Below are 19,293 nucleotides of genomic sequence, written 5' to 3' on the forward strand. Positions count from 1 at the left end.
TGCCGGGGGGACGGTGCCCGGGGGACGGTGCCCGGGGACGGTCTGTGCGTGGCCTGGCGAGGGCTGCTGCTGCTGCGGGGACCGAAGGGGGTTGCGGACACCCCGCCTTTGCAAGATGAGGTGTTCAGCAAGCGAGAAGCGCGGCGTGCATGTCACGGTAGCTCTCACTGGGCCTGGGTTGGCAAACACACTGTGTTTCACTTCATCAAGAACGTGTCTCGAGATAATTTAGATTTGTCTTAATGTATCAGGCCCCTGAGGTGGTGATGTTAGAGCCAATATCTGTCCTGTCACAGTAACCCTCCTGCACAGGAGATAATGCAAGGCATAAAGTGTGTGCTAGATACAAGCTCATGCTCAAGACACTTTTGTTCTTCAGCTTGTGGAGACACATGTACTCAAAATTATTTGGATGGGGAAAAATGGGAGAATTTCCCATGAAATGGGCAAAAAGGGTACTATGAACCTTTCCAAACAACTGTTCTGGGAGGGAAAGCGAAGGGGGCAATCCCGTGCCAGGAGGTCCCCACTGTCTCTCCCCAGCATGGCGTGCGGGAGGAAGTACAAGATAATTTACCTCTCAGTTTATGGTGCGTGTTCCTCTGTAACGGGTTTGCGTAGCTCAGACTCTCATTTGCTTTTTGTCTTGTGGATTCCTCACAGCGTTGGTCCTTTTTCTGCTTGTTACTCTCTTTCTGTCCAAGGGGTATTTTCTGGCTTCAGCTAAGGTTAAGGATAACTGTGTGGGGGCACAGATATCAAACTGTTGAGATTACAAGCCCAAAGAATTAGGGTTTTACTGGTAAATCCAAACCTTCTTCAGGAAAAAAAATGCAAGTCCCGGAAAAAGGGTTTTGATCTGTCTTATTTCCCTGCTGACAGCTCCACACCTGCCCTTTTCTCTGAGATTGCCACTTCTCCTAGACACTGGCAGAGAACAAAAGCTATTGTATCTTACCCCACACTGACAGAGCATTTTGGCATTAGGAAATCTCTCCTGGTCTGGCAGCAGTGAATTTGAGCCTTGGCAAGGATGTAGCCTGCCAGTTCTTACCTGTCAAGTGACAGCTCAGCTTTGATGCTGCCTTTAGCTGAGTGAGCGGGGGATCAGGATGGCATTTTCCCCACAGTAGGATCTCTCATAGCACCAATGCCCTTTTAATCATTTCTCAAACCCATCATACTTTGAGCAAAAGTGACAGATCCAAGCCCATCTGCATTAATAAGAGCATGCATTCAGCTGGAGCAAAGGAAGCAAATGGTGTAAACTGCACTACAACAGCTATGTTTTTGATGTGTTTAAATGTGGCAGGGAGTTCACATTAAACGCACAGGTTCTCTTGGAGCAGTGCTTTTGCCAGAGCTCTGCAGAGAGCTCTGCCTGCAGCCTAATCTGCAAAGTCCCAGCTCTACTCCTCAAACCCGGTCTGACAGGAGAAAACCTTTTTTGACCTGTTGCATGCAACAGCTTGGCAAATAAGCAGCTTCATGTTTCAGAGGTACCCAGGAAAGCTGCGCTGGGACTAAGCTTTTCAAATTTCCCATCAGAAAGCGGTGGTGATAAATCACTTCCAGACGCAGTAACAAGGTGCTGGAAGGACGGGGCAGTCCCTCGGTGTGCGCAGCTGCCTGCTGAGAGCCTGGGGTGGCTGTGAGCCCTCTCCTGTCGGAACCCCACCGGGGAGGAGTTAGTCTTCATAAAACTGCTCCGTATGCCTGCGGCAGCCTTTCCGCCGTCTGCTTTCCCCTTCTCGGGCAGCCCCCTCTCAGGGGTCTTGCTGACTGATAGCAATGCCCAGAGGGGTGTTAGGGCTGCAAGAGTTTGTCGTGATGTGCCCGGCTAGGAAGGGCATCCCCGGACAGAGGTGTGAAACCTGGGCAGGCTCCTGCCTGGTCCTGCCCACCCCTCTTGGTCACTGCAAAGGGAAACCAAAGGCCACTCTGCTCTGCCATAGATGGTTATTGTCTTCTCGCCAACCCAGCTTCTTGTCATAAAAATGACCAAATAAATCGTTAGAAATCATTTAATTAAGCCCACCATGAGGGGATGGGGTAAGGAACAGACATTTGCATCCTGGACACAATCTTGTTCCCAAGGGTTATATTAACTGATTTGCTCAGGCTCTTGTTTGAAACACTCCTGTTCCCTCCTTATTTTTAGTCAAGTTCACGCTTTCTGCCCATTTCTCTCTTTCTTCCTTTCCCTCTCTCTCTTTCTCTTTCCCCCTCTCTCTCCTTCCATCTATCAAAGCCGCTGGGACTTCCAGCTCATCAGCTTTGATAGAGCATTCACCGAATTCTGAAGCTGATCCAGCCAGCAAACAAATTAGAGACACTTAGATTTTCTAACTTGCTGTTGCTTTTGGGCGAGGAAAGACAGGGCTTTTTGACATCCAATTTTTAATACATTTATGTAACGCACCAAACGTGTCTTTTCCTGATTTAGCTTAACTAGTGGAAATTTTTCCCCAGCCATATGAGAGCTGCTCTGTGTTCAAAGGATGCGCGATAAAGCACAGACTCATTAACGTGTTGGTGATCCATAGATCTGACAAGGACTGAGTTTGTAAATGTCATCTTTTTATTTTCTCCCTTTCTTTGCCCCTTTAAAAAACATTGCAGCACACCCCTCCGGTTTCAGCATAGTGATTTGCAGTAAACCAAGAGCTAAGGTTTGGCAGCTTAACAGGAGAAGGCAATGAAGAGAGGCTGTGATGGATAGGGCCCCAGGGAAGGCAGGTCTGCAGAGGAGAAGCAGGGGAAGCCGCTCTCGGGGCTGCAGCCCTGCCGTAGGCACATTGTCCCCACTCTGCCTGTGACCCCTTGCTCTTGCCCAATCCTAGGTTAGTCACTGTTTAGCTAAAGGCTCTGCTGGTGTCCTGAGACAGAGCAGTGGAAGTGACGGGGGTGTCTAATTGGTATGTTGATGAGATACAGATGAGTTACCAGCCAATAGCTCTGAGACCCTCCGTAATCCCCATCACATCAAACCTTTTTAACTTAGAAGCGGCTAATCAGTCTCAATGGGGCTTGTTCCTCTTTAGCTGTTGCCCCCAGCAAGAGTTCAGGGACAGATCCTGCCAAAAGCTGAATGTCTTTTGCCCCCCAGGACCCAGCGAACTCTGTGTGTGCCACCATCAGGTCCTGCCTGGGCTATGCCAGGTGCCAGTGCTGTGGTCTGAAGGGGACGTCTGGGCAGGAAGGGTGTCACGGGGGTTGCCGCGTGGCCTCGGGTGGGTTGTGTGTGTGTCTTGTGGTTCTACAGGTTTTAATAGTTGGTGCTTTCTGTGTCCCATGCTAACTTCTTTGGAGGAAGCTTTTGCCTGCTTGCCTTGCTGGCATCAGTCTTGCAGTAGTGTTCTTCAGGAGTGCCAACCACGTGGCAGACCTGTGCAGTGTCCTCTAAGGGCTTTCCTTCGTTTGCTTTATTCCCTTTTCCTCTCCAGATGCCCTGAATTCCCTCCCCTTCGGGCCAATGCAGGCACCATGTACCAAGTACCTACTTAAACGGATCTCCTCCTGGCAGAGTCTCTTTCCCGTTAGTGCCGACAAGGCTCTCCAAACGCAGACTTGATGAGAGATGATAGCATTTTGCACTCCTTCCTTTTCCTGGGGACACGGAGGAAGGCGAGGTGATGGATGCAATCTGTAGGACAGTGCTTGCTAATCAGAGCCCAGAAGGTATCTGGGTTTGTTGCAGTGGCGGTCTCCTGCCTGTTTTAAGAGACCCGTATTCAGGGCTGGCTTCACCTTAATTTTTAGCTGGGGAGTGGGGGTGGTAAGTACCTGTGGTGCCTCTGAAACTTATGGAGAGGTCTTGCCATGTCATCTCTCGCTGCCATCAGCTGCCATTCCGGCCTGCGGGGCACTGAGCAGAAGACTTCATTAAAATCATTAGCTTGAGTGGTATTTTGTCATCTCGCGCTATAAGGAGCTTGAAAGCCCAGGCTTTGCTAACGTGGCTGCATCTGAACGGAGGAGCTGAAGGAGGAGCGAACTGGGAATGCCCCACTTGCATTGTGTTAGCCACTGGTGATTTTCTACGGAGATGTGAAATCTTTAAGTGTCACCGATCCAAATAACGCCTTTTGCAGAGCAGCTAATTTGAGGGACCTTGCCTGCCTGTGGGGATGGGGCAGTGTCACGAGCAATGGCACTTCCTTGCTTATTCCAGGCTCAAGGCTCTGTGGGCTGGTTCGCACTGAAACTGTGTGTTTGCTCCCTGCCTATAACAAGGACATATAATAAGACAGACCTCCTGCCTCGAGACGCTTGCAGGCGTTGCAGGCAGCACAGGCAGAGCAGGGCTGGCTCTCCCTCCGGAGGAGGCAGGGGGGTGCAGAGATGACACCGTGGGGGTCTGCAGTGGGACCACACAGCATGAGGACATGGAGGGAACTTTCTCCATCGAGGCCATGGGCTGTCACCTGCCACGAGGATGTACCATCTCTCTTGCAAAGGTATCGAGCTCCGACTTGCAACCAGGTGGTTGTGTTGCCTTCGCTCCTTTTCTGGGAAAGGTATGCCGTCACTTCAGCTCCTCTGATCATTAGAAACCCTCTTCTAATTTTCAGCCTGTGTATTTCTCGCTCCTTTATATCTATTTATTTTTGTGCCAACGCTATCACTTTAGCTTCAAAAACTGTTCTACCTCTTTGCTGTGGACCTCCTCCACCTGGTGTATTTATACAGACCAATCATATCCACTACTAAAAAATCCCGAGTCCTAAAAACTCTTAAAGTCCTAGTCCAGAGCCTTAACAACAGGATCATCTTATTCATGTCCATGTAGAGCATTTGATTGTTTTCTAACACATTTTGCAGATGAATATGTTTGCTGTTTTTCAGAGGCTCTTTATACGTAGATAGAGATGATTAAAATCACCTTGACATCCATCTTGCAAGAGAGGGAGAGATCTGAGGATCCCAGACAGCTTCTGACACATTACACTTCAGAAACAGCGAACAGCGTGAGGAGTCAATTAGTGGCTTTATCATCTGGGAGGGGGACAGTGGTGAGCTGGTACAAGGCAGGATGGGGTGGAAGTACCCCGGCACATGGGAGTGTTTGGCTTTGGTGCTGTGTTAAAAGCAAGGTCAAACCCACTGCGCAGTCAGAGGAGGAGGCAGTCAATTAGTCTCAGTATGCCAGCAGGGGAGGGACAAATTTGAGAACAGTGAGGGCTGTTAAAATTAAAGTTAATCTGTCACTAATCTCTGGTTGTGAAATCTGGGAGAAAAAAAATTAGGCAATGTTTATGACTGATGACTCTCTTAGAGAAGCAATTGCTGCAGAGGGTCTGTTGTTTAGCAATCACAGCCGGAGGCAAGCACCTTTGTGCAGATTTGAGGAATACAGCCAGGATAAATCCATCCCATCACACCGATGCAGACCCTGCGCAGGCCGGTTAAAGCTGTGCTTCAAGGACGTGGTAAATCTCCCAATTTGGGACTGTTGTTCCCAGAGATGAGTCCTGCACTACAGTGTCACCGTGATGCTATGAGCTTGGTGGTAGTTAAGCCATGACAAGTTGTCAAGAGAACAGGATGCCCACGATCTGCTCCCAGCCTGCTCTGGTACACCGTCACTGTGCCTCCATCTCCCCGTCTGTCAGGTGAGGCTAATAACCCCCCAGGGCCTCTCCTGTTGGTGGGGAGCCTCCAAGAGTTAATGCTTCCAACACATTTGGAGGTCCTTGCCGTGACAGGTGCTTTTAGCAGAGCATTGTTGATGTTGGAGAAGGGGCTGGGCTGACAGCTCGGAGGAATAATCTCTGTTGTGTTATCCGCAGAGTAAACAAGCCCCCCCCAGGGACTCAGCTGGCTCTGCCTGCACTGCTGCATGCCGGTGCCTCGACTCCAGCCAGGGAGGAGAGCAGACGTGCACGTGACTGTCCTTTGCTCTCCCTGCCTGCTTTCCTTCTGCAGAGCCGTCGAGTGTAAGCTGTCCTGTGTGAATTCCCACTGCTCCTCATGCCCAGTGATGAGGAGACTGGATGCGGGGCTCCTCGCAGGTGGCCACTTTTGTAATGGCTTGTCAGTCGCTTGGGCTGGATTTGCACCGACAGCCAGGAGAAGAAAGGATTTGGCCCTTTCCTCAACATCTAGAGCGATTCAGTCTGCCGACAGCGTAGCAGCATGGCGTTTCAGGTCGTGTTTGGCTCAGATGCACGAGCTGGGAAGTGACTCTGAAGTCCTCGAGCCATCAGTCATGCCAGAGGCAAAGCGCTGCCAAGAAAAGCGACTGAGTGCGTGGAGTCAATCCTGGGGTGGTGTAAATCAGCATGCCTCCCATTCATTTCTGTGGCGGTGCACCTGCCTGGCCCATAGCTCTGCATCGCCTTCTACCTACCTCTTTGAACATAATAAGATTACTCTTTGACGGAAGAGAAATCGATTTGTTCCTACCACCCTGACAACCGTAGCACAGCGAAAGGATAACCTGCCTTAGACCGAGAGCGCCCGAGACAGCTCGTGTCAGCGCGAGGGAACCGGGAATGGATTTGTTCTGGCACCATGGCTACAGAGGACCCATGAAGACACCCTACACTACCTCGCAGGGTCGCAGCAGCTCGCTTCAGTGGTGTCAGAGGACTTAGGCTGTGGCCAGCAATCCAGCATGCAGAGGGCTGGGACCTGACGGGGGCAGACAGGCTTTGCAGGAGAAAAAGGAGAGAGAAGGGGTCTCGGAGGGAGCTGGCCTCCCTCAGCCGTCTGTCTATCCATGAGAAAAAACAGAGACTTTTCTTTCTCTCATAAGAGAGCGAGAGCCTAATTTGCATGCTCTGAGCGAGCTGCTGGAGGTGCTGAACTCCCTGCCCTGAGCTCTGAGGGAGGGAGATTAGGCTCTTGAAGTTAAAATTAGGTTTTGTTGAACATTCCTTCCCCTGGCTGAAGGCAGCAGCTGGTTGCCTTGCGTCACAGCTGAGTCACAATGTTCTCCTGAGCACTGGGGGACTGGTCCCCACCACCGGTGGTGGGAATTAGGTTTGGTGCAGTGACACTGATGCTTGGATGGGTGAATTAGGCTGTCTATGGAGCTATTGGGTGTGATGAGCTTGAATCAAAGGGTTTGGAAGAACTTAATCATAGTAGTTGGCATCCATTATAGCAGATAGAGGAGATGAGTCACGGTGCAGCACCGCTGAGAACGTGGCTTCATTTCACCACCTGCCGCCAAGGTGGAGCTGCTCGTCAGGGCTGGAAGGCGTCCGCCCCACGTCAGTGCTGCTGCTCTGGTGATTGCGAGGGAAGCCGCGATGCTGTCATACTCCCTGTGAAGTGGTTTTTCCCTCCAAGGAACTGACAGTGGCCTCTACCAGCCTTAAGTAATGGCAGTGACGCTCACAGGAGGACAGCAGGAGGTTTTGCTTGCTTTCAGGCAGGTGAAACCTTTGTTCAAAGTTACAGAGACAGCGTAAGGCAGGACAGCAGTTGGAGGCAGGAACCCCGTCTCCCCATTTCTGGGCTTTCACTGTGAAATCATGAGATTTCAGCACTTCCTGAAGTTTTTCCGACCTGTGTCTGTAACACATGGCACCCGTCTGAAGAGCTCAGTGTCATCAAGACCCTGCAGTGCGTGCTGATGGTTGGGTCTCACTGCGGGATGGTGCAGCTGGGCCAAACCCCAGCTATAGCATCGCCTTTCTGGCAGCCTCCCGTGGGGAAAATCTGTGCCCTGTTCCCTTTAGGAGTTGACCTCCAGAGAACTGAGGAAGTGAAGGGGTCTGCCAAAATGCATGAGGTTGAGAGCGACAACCAAGTCTTCGTCCTGTGGCCGTGACCTAGCTGCCGTGCCTTAGCGTGAGGGACGGCAGGGGCTCCCAGCCACACCGCGCTGGGAGGGACGAGCTTGCAGATTTGGCTGCGTGGGGGTTGCTGGGTAAGATGGACCCGTCTTGGTGGCATCAGGGGACAAAGCAGAAGGCTGCTTGGCTGACGCGAGCCCCGGGGAGCTGCCCACCGCACAGCTCTCTCCTGGTGCAGGGCTTTGCCGCAGCTGCAGGGAGGATGCGTGGGAAGGCAGCGCCCGCCGTGAATGAGGGCAGGTTTTTGGCATTGTCACGTAGGTGGGGGTGTGCCGGGGCTGTGCACCAGTGGGTTAATCTCTCTGCTGGCCTGTTGGAAGGGTGCATTGTAAAGGTAATGGAGCATTCATAAATGCCTCTTCCAGGGCCAGCTTGATGGTGGTCAGTCACAGGAGCCATATGGTGGGTGCGTACAAGTAATTTGCCCTGTAAGTTCCCTTATTGTGCTGTTTATCTCTCCAGATTGGCCACTGGCACGTTTCTGAAGGACTCAGCATGGACAACAGGATCTTCTCCTCCAACATATCAGACAGTCTGTTCAACACCACACTCATTGTCACCACCATCCTGGTAAGTGAGGGGGTCACCTACAGTTCCCATTAGCTCTTCGCCAGCCTAACGCTTAGGGGTGTCAATCAGCTAGAATATTATTCCCTCTTCCTACCCCCCTCGGCCCCCAGCATGCAGCATCGCACACTGATTTCATAAAGGACAGACGATCAAATCTCTAATTACAGCACTGAGGACAATTCATGACAGTGTAATTAAACTCAAGTTGATGTTTCATATGGAAATGATATTTGATGAGTTCAGAAGCAGCTGGGGAGAGGGCTGGGATGGGGATAAGTTGCCATTTTACATTCATCTCTGAATGATGTTCTTGTTTTGCCTACAGCTGGTAAGTTGGAAGGGATAGTTGTCCCTTCTACCCATAAAATTACTGAAATTGGCCAAGATGGGTACAACTTTTATGAACCAAGACTTCACATCTACAGCCTCCTCTGTCTTTATTCAAGAAATTCCCCTTCCAGGTGTTGCTTGTCCCATGATTTTTTCGAGAGCCTCTGCTCCTTCCTTGAAGACACTCAAAATCCTGAAGAACTCTGGGCGCTATTTCCTCATGTCCCACAAAGTTTGTTGAAAAGGGGGACAAACTGGAGAAGTGGCTATATGCCAGGAGAGGCTGGGATCTATATGTCTTTCCAATAACTCGGAGCAGTCACTGGACTGCTCTGGCCTGTGCAGAAACAGCCCCCAAAGCATGATCCCTTAGCTCTGCTTCATATCCTAAACTGGGATTTATCCACTGCACCTCCAGCACATCCCTGACACAGCAGGGCCCGATGAATACCAGTGTAGAAACAGCTCTGCTAGCTTTACACCACTTTGGGTTTCCAAGTGATCAAACCAGCTTTCCGTATCTCTTATACCCTTGCCGAGAGGGATATATCGGGATGGGAGGTTGGCTTGGGTGCCCCTTATCAGATTCTCTGCCGTCCCGGTGCTGCCAGGGAGCCCACTGCCCTCTCTGCCCCGTGCTCGGCGCCATGCTGGTGGGATGCCTCGGCTAAGATGGGAATGACAGCTGCCCAGTTTCAATGCAGGAAAACCCTTACTTAATGCTGAAGTGGAACCATCAGGAGCTGGAAGGCAACGACCGCTACGAGGGCTTCTGTGTGGACATGCTGAAGGAGCTGGCAGAGATCCTGCGTTTCAACTATAAGATCCACCTCGTTGGCGATGGTGTGTATGGAGTCCCTGAGGCAAACGGCACGTGGACAGGGATGGTCGGGGAGCTGATTGCTCGGGTGAGTGAGTTAGCGGCTCCTTTTAACTGTGCTCTAGTGGGACTTGGCAATGAAAAGCCCTGATGCTTTATTAAGTGCTCTGGGATGATAAGGGTGGATGGGGGTTTTAGTCCACTTGTGAGACTTTGACCAGAAGATCTCTTTAATATGTTCTCCCAATGGCAAATGTATTTGTTGTGTCGATGGGACAGCGTGCGAAGTAGCGCAGGAGTTAGGGCCCCTGGTGCTCTCAGGGGTGCTCGCTTTGTGGGAAGGGAGGCCTGGACTCTGGGCTCCCTGCGTAAGAGCTTGATACGGAATGGATTACTTTTTTTCCCAGTGGAAAAATTAATGAAAGCTTGAAACAGGAAAATACGCAGGCTCTGGTGGGGGTTGGTAGAAGCTGAAGAAAACTTACGGAAACACGCTGTTTGGGAGGGAAGCAAGAATCACATTTCTACCCAGAAAAGTTTTGGCAGATTCATTTGAGCTCCTTGATTTTGAGTATTGTTTTTGGAGAGGAACATTTTTTTGTTTGCTTGAAGTGCGCGGATCGAGATTTTTTCATGGCTCTGCTTCGCCATGTTGTTGCACAGCAGCTAGACTGAAAGCTGAATGCCTTTGATGGTTTGACAAGACTTTTGTGTATGTGTGTGCTCAGTCAGCCTGTACCCCCCCTCCCTGCTTTTTGTTTTCCTCCGCAGCTAAAGGTAGTCCTTCCCCAGGGACCCTGAAGCTTAAATACAGTTCATGAAATGCTCTGAGATCCTTAGTAAAATAGGCTTAGCCGAAGCTAACATTGATTGATGTTATTTAAAGCAATACTTCCTCGCTCACCGATTTCTACCCTGCCTTGTTATTACCGAAGCGCCTGTGAGAACCCAGCGACAGTTTCTCAGCTGGTGGCAAATCTGCAGTGAGGTGTGTTTATGATAATCCACGGCACTGTGTGAGAGGAGCCCCTGAGCCACCCCACCATTATCCTCACAACAGTGGCACATCCTGCACAGCGGAGGAACGAGGGCGAATCCATCCCCTGGGGCTCCAGGCAGGGCTGTGGGGCTCCTGCCACAGCTTTCCTCCCAGCTGCGGGAGACGAGCGAGCATCTCTAGAAAATGCCCTCCGCATCTGTCTGCTGCTTCCCCGGGTGGCGAAGGGGACCTGGCTGACACTCATCCTACCCTCCTTAGGAGCTTCGGCTGAGTGTCTGAAGTCAGGTGGGACAACCCTAGGTCTAAAAGACTTGCTGAGGGGCAGGGGCAGGGCACAATACGGCCTGGAGATCCCTCCTGAACTAGTCTCCTGGGTCACCCTTCCCTGGTTGAGCAATAGCTCTTGATGCCAGCTGAGATCCCACCTCCGTCTGCTTCTTCTAAAGAGCCTTCTGTACAGTTGTTTGCAAATGCTCTGGGCTATTGGCATAGTTTTTATACATCTCTCTCTCTCTCTGTGTACGTATATATACACGCACACACACGCACACACACACACTTACAGTTCTGCAATATTTCTTTTGGGAGGCAAGAAGGAAGGCACAGAGAGCAGCGTGTGATTATGCAAACAAAGGAAGGGAATAGCCGTCAAATTTTTGGCCTACTAACCTTGGCAGTGCCTCCCCATTAAATGCGAGCTTCTGGAGGGTGGTTTTTCTTTAGTGATAAGTGTTTTAACTTCATCTTCACATAGAAACCATTTGTTTCTTCTGCAGCTCGAGCCTTGTTTAGGAGGATTTTTACTTCTGCTTCACAGTACAGAGCGGGCAAAGCCTGTGTGAGGCTGAATCAAAAATTGGAGAAGAGAAAAAAGCTTTCTCTGCTTTGTTCCTTCTAGGCCTTTTAGAGTCTTTATAATGGTTTCAGCAAGTTTTTGATCAGTCCCAGGGACTGGCACTTTGGATCAGGTCAGCCAGGGCAGATCTGGCCGTGTGCATGCTGTTGTGTTTATTCAGGGCTGCTTGGGACGTTGCTTTCTGAGGTCAGAATCAAAAATTGGAGAAGAGAAAAAAGCTTTCTCTGCTTTGTTCCTTCTAGGCCTTTTAGAGTCTTTATAATGGTTTCAGCAAGTTTTTGATCAGTCCCAGGGACTGGCACTTTGGATCAGGTCAGCCAGGGCAGATCTGGCCGTGTGCATGCTGTTGTGTTTATTCAGGGCTGCTTGGGACGTTGCTTTCTGAGGTCATTTCAGAGCCCAAGGGGTTCCTCTCCTTCCTTGACAGTCAGCCCCCAAGGAGCTTTGTCCTCGGTTCCAGCCCCTTGTTCATCCCCTATACCGCTTCAGGACCACTCGAAGCAGAAGAGCCGAAAGATCCTATGTTGGGCACATGCGTTCCTCTTTCAGTGGCTTTATTCCTTGGGCACTTTTCTCCATACAGCCTTTAGCACAGAAAGGGCATTAGTTGGGACACAAACCTGTCACGCAGGTTAAAACTTCCCAAATCCTACCGAAAATAAAAGCTCTGTGCCTGTCTCTTTGTGCAATGCTGTATTATTGTAGGAAACTGATTCCTTCTTGACCCTGATCAGCCGTCAGAAAGTGAGGTTTGACTCACATGCACTTAGTGTGCAGGACCAGAAAATTATCCAGCTCCGTGCAATACCTTTCCAGCATTTTTTTTTGCCTCTGTAATTCCCCTGTGGCACTGAATCTCTTCAGAGCAACTATAGGCTATATGGGAAAAGTGTTTCATTTTATTGCTCCTAAATTAACCAGCTATTGATTTATTCTTAAGTGCTGAAAATTCTATTACAGCTAATTGTGCACTATGATATGATTGAGAAGAATGCTATATAAACATAAATTTGTTGTTGACCCAAATTCACCAGTACATATCTTATCGACCTGCTCACAAAACTAATTAAGAGCTAAGGAAGAGGGGGACCGGGATGGCTTGGGGGATTAGTGGAAGAGCTGTAGAGATTCCTGTGTTTAGGTCAGCAGTCTGACTCGTTGTCAGATCAGGAAACCTGTAAACTTTGTGATCAGCCGATGGAGATTTGGCTTGGGAGAAATCACTGGGAAGGACTCGAGCCCGTTCCTTAGTGAAAGATGTCACAAACTCAGAAAACGCCGAGCTAATTGGTCCCTCTGTGCATGCAGGGCAGGGAGGCTGAACACCCTGCTCGTTCCTTGAGTGAGCAGAGGAGTAAAGCCGCTCTCCGGCTGGGGCAGATCTCCTTGACGTCTCTGGCACAGACAACTGCTGGCTCCAGCGGTTGGGCTAACACCGTACGCGTGCTATCCGTAACAAGCAAACAAGGGGGAACAGCAAATCTTCCCATCTTCTATTTTTTGGCATCAGAGCCTTAGGGGACAATAGGGCTGGAAGAATTACGTCTTGCTCCTTCCCGCTGCAGTACAGTCTCTGGCTCAGAGTCCCTGACGGTTGTCTGGTCTTCCCTTTCTCTCTCTCTCCAGTACGTCCTCGAGCTGAAATGAATTCACTAGTCTGATACAAGCCAATGAATGTATTTTCAAGGCAACGTGACAGCTTTCTCCTTGTTCTGCCACGCCTGTATTTGCTGTCTTGGTGGCGTAGTGCCGTGGTGGCTGTGCTCAGCGCCTGTACATCGGCTCACAGCGAGCTGTTGGTGCTCGGCTCCCTTGCTCCTCCCTGAGGAGATGGGCTTGTGTCAGCAACAGTTCCTGAATTTACCCGTCTCGGGAATGCCCCCGGAGAATAGAGCTGAGCTAAGAAGAGATGGTGTGGTTTGGTTTTGCCAGGAAGCTTTGTTGGCAGGAATCCGACGCTGCAGTTTTGCTATAAGGCCCCTGAGAAACTTCCCCCTGAGGCAGCTGGGATCAGTACCCTGGCTGGCTGGGTACCAGCGCAAGGTGACGGTCCCCTCCGCAGAGGACCCGGCCCCCTCACCTGCGGCAGGGTGCAGGGGATGGGGACGACAAAGCAGCCCCAGCAGGAGCACGCTCCGTGCAGACTGACCATGTGTTTTGTGCAGCTTGTATCAGCTGCCCAAGCTTCCTTCGGCATTGTTTAAATAACGTACCACGTTTGGTGATGGTAACACAGCGGATCCGTGAGCGCTTCCAGGGCAAGCGTATTTGGGCGAGGCCGGTGCTGCTGTAGAAGGCACGGAGCGAGGAGGTGCATGGAGTGAGGAGCAGGTGATTGGGGACAGCAAGCTCCTGCTCTTCCCTTCTGTGCAGGATCATTTGGGGAGTGAGATGCTGTGGAATAACGCTAGATCTTTGGTATCTGTGTCAGTGGTTTGAATCTGGCTGGGATCAGTGGTGGTCAAGGCTCTTTTTAAAGTGAGGGAGATGAAGTTGTCCATCTCGTGGAAGGGTCTGGCCTCAGGAGCAGCAACACCAAGAACTGAATTACCTCAAAGCTTTGGGGTGGTGTTTTTTCCAGCTTCCTTGCTGCTGACCAGGTGGTGCTTTACAATCAGAGGCACTCTCCCTTCAACTGCTCCAAAGATGGGGAATGGCAGGAAGGGGAAAGGAGGGAGAAGATATGTCAGAATTGGCAGAGTCCTGCTCTCCGCTCGGCAGTGGGTGTTGGTGTTCAGCGAGAAAAGCTGTGCGTGGGTGAAGGGAGGGAGGGGGAGTCTGTTCGCACGCTATCGTGCTGGCAAGTGTGACGCGGGGGGGGGTTGAGAGGGTGGGGAACGAGGGGGAGTGGGGAAGCGAGGGAGCGTGGGTTGTTGAGCAAACACAGCGAGGGTATGGACAGAGAGGTTTGCATCGCACTGCTGATTTTGCCAAAATTGCACACAAGACGCTGGGTGTGGTGTGAGCTGGTTAGGTCTTGTTACTGTTCCCTACGGGCTTAGGGTCCCCTTTCTGGTGCTTCACCTTAACTGGCTTTTCCCACGGGCATGGTGAACTCCTGGCACAGACTTCTTCCTCCCACCCCTAGAGATAGTCCAGGTGAAGAAACACCGGCGAAGGCAGACTTGAGGCTGACATCTGCACTGATTGCTGGTCATCCCATCACTGACTGTGGCTTAAATGGAGGGCTGCAGCCTCCAGGGCTTTCAGGCTGTCACTTTTCATATGGCAGAATTCATGCACATCCTTAAAAAAACCCAAACACCAGTTTTGAGTGATCCTCATCTGGCCCTGCTTTTAAACGCAAGAATATGCATCCGAGTGCACAACCTGGCTGCCGCTCACTCCAGCGGGAGGAGTCGCACAACCCGAAATAGCTCCTGTCAGATCAGACGGGCAGCTGGAGCGGAAGCCATCAGTACATTGATCTGGCGGCCGAGCTGCGGCCGAGGCATACCCATCGTGCCATGGGACAGATCTGCAGATGCAGAGAGACTGCTCTGTCATTGCCCCGGCGGTTCGGGAGCCGCTGCCCAGGTGAAGCAGGCTGCAGCCAAACTGCCGTGCAGTGGCCGCGGTTTTTTCGCAGAGTTGCACAGAAGAGCAGAGATCGGAGGGGACCTCTGGAGATCATCCAGTCCAACCCCTTGCGCAAAGCAGGGTCACCTCCAGCGGGGTGCTGAGTACCGCATCCGGACAGGTTTTCAGTGGGGAAACATCTGCAGCAGCAGAGCTGATGCCAATGGGTCTGCAATGGGCGTAATAGCTGGCGGTCAGGTGGGTCCTGAAGGTCGAACACTGATTTCAGCTTTCTAAAAGACCCTCCAAGCACAGGGACAGTGTAAGAAATAGCTTTCCCTGACCTTGGCGATGCTGTCAGTGCTCTGTGGGCTGCGCTGGTGAGAAGGGTGCTCTCATATGCACCCAGGAGATGTAGCATCCAAGGCGTTGTTCAAGTCAGGGACTCCTGCTCCTGGAAGAAATCCCAGCCCTGTGCTCCCAGAGCTGTCCTTCAGGTTTGTTTTCCCTGTGTTTGACACGGAGGCAGCCCAAAGCCTTACGCCGCTTGGACCTTCTCACTGTGTTTTTTTTCCCGTAGCTTGACAGGAGGTTGTGAATCGCTGCGGGGCCGGAGCAGGGCCAGTCTCCCGGCCGGTGCCCGGTGCGGCAGGAGGCTTTGGCGGGATCCTCGCTGCCCGGGCTGAGGGCTGACGTCAGGCCCCATTCATCACCATTAGCGCCGAGATGAGCCTTGTCAGCATCTGCAGTGAGGAGGCGGCCGCCTCCTCTGGACTGGCAGTCCCTGCAATTTGCTTCTTAAGGCTGCTTAATTGTTGTTCCTCTTCAGGAGCCCGGCTCAGCCCCCGTGTTTAACATCCTTTCCAGTGGCAGCGCAAGCCTGTCTGCTAATGCAGGCAGATCCCACGGTTAATGCCAGGTATGGTGGTGGCAGCTCGTGCTTTTATCTCAGACACCAGCCCACCTGGGCTTCCTCTCGCCTAGTGAGAGTTTAAGCAGTGTTTTGTTAAAGAAGTGTCTGTCTCTACTCCCAAAATGCTCTGGGTCTTTTCCTAAGCCTGTTTCACGCTGACATTTATAGCTGTGACTGTGCTGGAAGGATGAAAATCAAACAGCGTTTGCCCCCTCTTCCCCCCATCCTTTGCCTCCTGTTTTCCCTTTCCTCAGGGCCTGGTTGCGGACAGAGCGCAGAAGCACAAAGCAAAACCCATTTTTCACCCAGTGCGTTGTTTAGCCTATAAAATGCCAGCTCCTACCCGTGCTCAGGCGGGGAGGGCTGGAGAGCACTCGGGTTTGCAGAGCTCCTCTGTAACTAAGATACACTGACCTCAGTGAATCACAAGAAGTTTTGTGAACATCAGGAAGCAAAGTTGAAAGCATGAAATGGATGATATTCAGGCAGAGAATACATCGCATGCCATTCCCAGATCAAGGTTTATTGCTGTCAGAAATCAGCTCTTAACTTGCCTGACTTCTGAGCCTGCAGAGAGAGAGAGAGCGTCTGTGACAGAGCACAGCCCCAGCTAAAGCTGCGAGGAGCCGGGTCTCTGCTGCAGGGAGCTCTGGCACGGGAGAAGGCAGTTGTGCATGGGCACAGGTTAGAGCAGGCTGTGAGCTACTGTGGCTCTGATGCTGCCAAAAGTCCTGAAAGGACAAAAGTTGACCAGGCAGGGAATGGCAGGACCCTCTGGAGACGAGAGAGGGGACCTGGGCACAAAACCTGCGTGCCCAGGGAAGGCAACTCTGCTGCGCTGAGTTTCTGCTCCGTAGGCAAAGGGGGGGGGATGGATTTGCATTACGCTTTGCGTAGGGAAGAGCAGCTTTCAAGATGCTACTGCCTACATGATCTGGAAGGGTCCCAAAGGATGATAGTTGGGGGAATAACCAGAGAGCACAAAGTTCCCTGATGGCATCCACGTCCCAAGAGGGTGGGGGCAGGCGAGTGATGGTCACTTAGCTGGGTGAACCTAGGGGCTGCGCCGCTCCTTTCAGCAGCGCCTTTGTATTGGCCTCTGGATAGGAATGGAAATGTCCTTAGAGCTTTTCCATGAAACACCTTTGATGCAGCATACTTACCGTGTATTTAGTCCATGACTTTGCTGGTAGAATTGTATTCAGTATAGAGAACTGGGAGAAGAAATCCGTTGTTAGAATAATCTGTATCTTCATGAGGGGCTTTGCTGGGAGAGCTCTCCCCAGGACAATAGTACCTGCAAACCCTTTTAAGTATGGACAAGAGAGGTTTAGGAAGCTTTAGACTTTCCTTGCAGATAAAATTCCTCACATGCCATGTTCCACAGATGAACTGATCCCGTCTTAGTGATCTGCTGGTGTTTACATAGGGCTCAACTGCTCACACACCATGTTGTGATTATTGGTGCCTTTTAAAAACCCTGTGGGTAAATGTCTGGCTAGGTAGAAATTCTCCCTAGCTCATTACTCATTCCAACCTGAACCTCCTAGGAATCTGTAATAACTGCTTGGAAACAATTGCAAAAATCTGGCACTGGGCTTGTCCAATAAAGCAGTCCTGCATGGACTGTGAAATATCACCTCTTACGTGACCCCCCCTTGCTGAGCAGGCTTGAAGATCACCTTGCCTTTCTTTTCCCTTTCCTTCTTCCTGCGGGCTCCAGCAGTGCAGCTCTTTGCTCCTGCAACTCCAACCTTTCTCTGGCCCTTCCTCCCTGCCTGCCTTTAAGTGGGCAAGTCTGTTGGGGGTGGAGGGGGGGAAAGATCCCCGGCAAAGCTCTGCCAGGAGGTGATTAGTCCTCTTTCTCTTAAGGAAAATAATCCAAGAGCAGCAGGGTCAGAGAGCATGGTAAGAGTGATGCACCCACAAATTTGCCCGTATGTGGTACATTTACAACTAGCGCATGGATCCAGGGAGATAAGCCGCATGTTTTACTGGGTCTTGGGGCCTGACAGTGCCTTGGCTTCTGCACAGACTTCATGAAACTCAGGGACAACAAGTGCAAATAGCTTTTCTTCTCCCCCCCTTCTCTTTTTCCACTTGCATAATCATTGTCCTGCAAAGCAGGCAAACAAATGTGTAAAGGAATGGAGGAGGTTTCATTTTTACAGAAAGCAATTACAGACATTAAAAGAGCTATAGTAATAAAAAAAATATTTAAAATTCAAGTCCCTTATCTATATTACAAGGGTATTAACACTGGAAGAAATTATTTTCATTTTTTTCCCTTAATCTCATTTGCTTTGCCAGTCAATCTGGAAATTTTTATGGCAGTCCTCTGAATTTTTTGGAGACCGATCTGCAATTTTGGAAGTCTGGGGTTGGCAGGCTTGTAAACTTCATGGCTCAGGGTACGGGGGTAATGATGCTGCTTTGTTATGCTTTCCTACCTGTGGCACTTGCAGGTAACAGCCTTGTCTGGAAGGGGACAGCTGTGTTCAACAGGGGCTTTGGAAGGGGGAGGTTGTATCTTCTTTAGATTAGTACAATATTTATTGTTTCCATGGCTCCTGTCTTGCCAGGTCTTAAAGCACTCAACGAATAGAAACGGCAATCAGGCTGTGAGCGCCTGGGGGTAGGGGCTCCTGTTTTGTTCGTTGTTTGTTAGTACAGCTCCTAGCACAGTGGGCTCCCCGCTGGGAGCTTTGTGATTTTTCCAACCTGTAAGTATAGAGATAAAAATGCCCCGGTGAGGAAAGGAAAAATGCAGAGAATAGTCTGGAGCACAAGGTGGGTTAAGATTTGGAGTGTGTTTGAGCAGGGCTTATGTGAAACCCCCTCGGGGAAGAGGGGTGCAGAGCATAGTCCGAACTAGGGGACATCACCAGCGAAACTCCCACGGTTTCCACAGAGCCTGGGTTTTGCCCTGTCCCAGAAAGATGGGACGTCCATCCTCCAGGATCGGGTGTCTTGCATGGCCCCGGACATGGCTTTGCCGCTTTCCCTGCCCCGTGCCTTTCCCAGGCTCGGGGTCCTGATCTTCTCTGCTCTCCTTTCTCACCAGAAAGCCGATTTGGCCGTAGCAGGGCTGACGATTACGGCGGAGCGGGAGAAGGTGATTGATTTCTCTAAGCCGTTCATGACTTTGGGAATTAGCATTCTCTACCGAGTTCATATGGTAAGAGACTTATTTTATAACCATTTATGTCCCTCCGTTATTTGCATGCAAACGTGCCTAGTTATAGAAGAAAAATTAATGACTCATAAAAATATTTTGGTTTCTTATTTAAACGCAAATGTGTTTGACCTTTATTTCCTTCTTTTCACTGTCTTTCTGCCTTGTGTCAGCTTGGTGGATTTGATTCCTGTTGTTCAACCCCCCAGCCCTGTTGGGTCCCCTTCCCCATCCTCCCCGGACACACAGCACTTCCAGGTGTGGTGGGGGCCACGAGCAGAGCCCTGTCAGACCCGTACTGC

The 19,293-nt window shown here is 50.9% G+C and overlaps 1 protein-coding gene across 1 annotated transcript; it reads left to right on the forward strand.

Annotated features, from left to right (window-relative positions):
• Nucleotides 1-8,270: 8,270 nt before the first annotated feature.
• Nucleotides 8,271-18,994, forward strand: LOC104083979 (glutamate receptor ionotropic, kainate 4-like; the record flags this gene model as incomplete). Its single annotated transcript, XM_009587658.1, has 3 exons — nucleotides 8,271-8,378; nucleotides 9,413-9,616; nucleotides 18,881-18,994. Coding segments are annotated over 3 exons (426 nt in total), but the record flags the coding sequence as incomplete, so codon positions are not given.
• Between the last annotated feature and the right edge of the window lie 299 nt (nucleotides 18,995-19,293).

Source organism: Fulmarus glacialis, unplaced genomic scaffold, assembly GCF_000690835.1.
Source record: "Fulmarus glacialis isolate BGI_N327 unplaced genomic scaffold, ASM69083v1 scaffold38211, whole genome shotgun sequence".
Taxonomy (NCBI): domain Eukaryota; kingdom Metazoa; phylum Chordata; class Aves; order Procellariiformes; family Procellariidae; genus Fulmarus; species Fulmarus glacialis.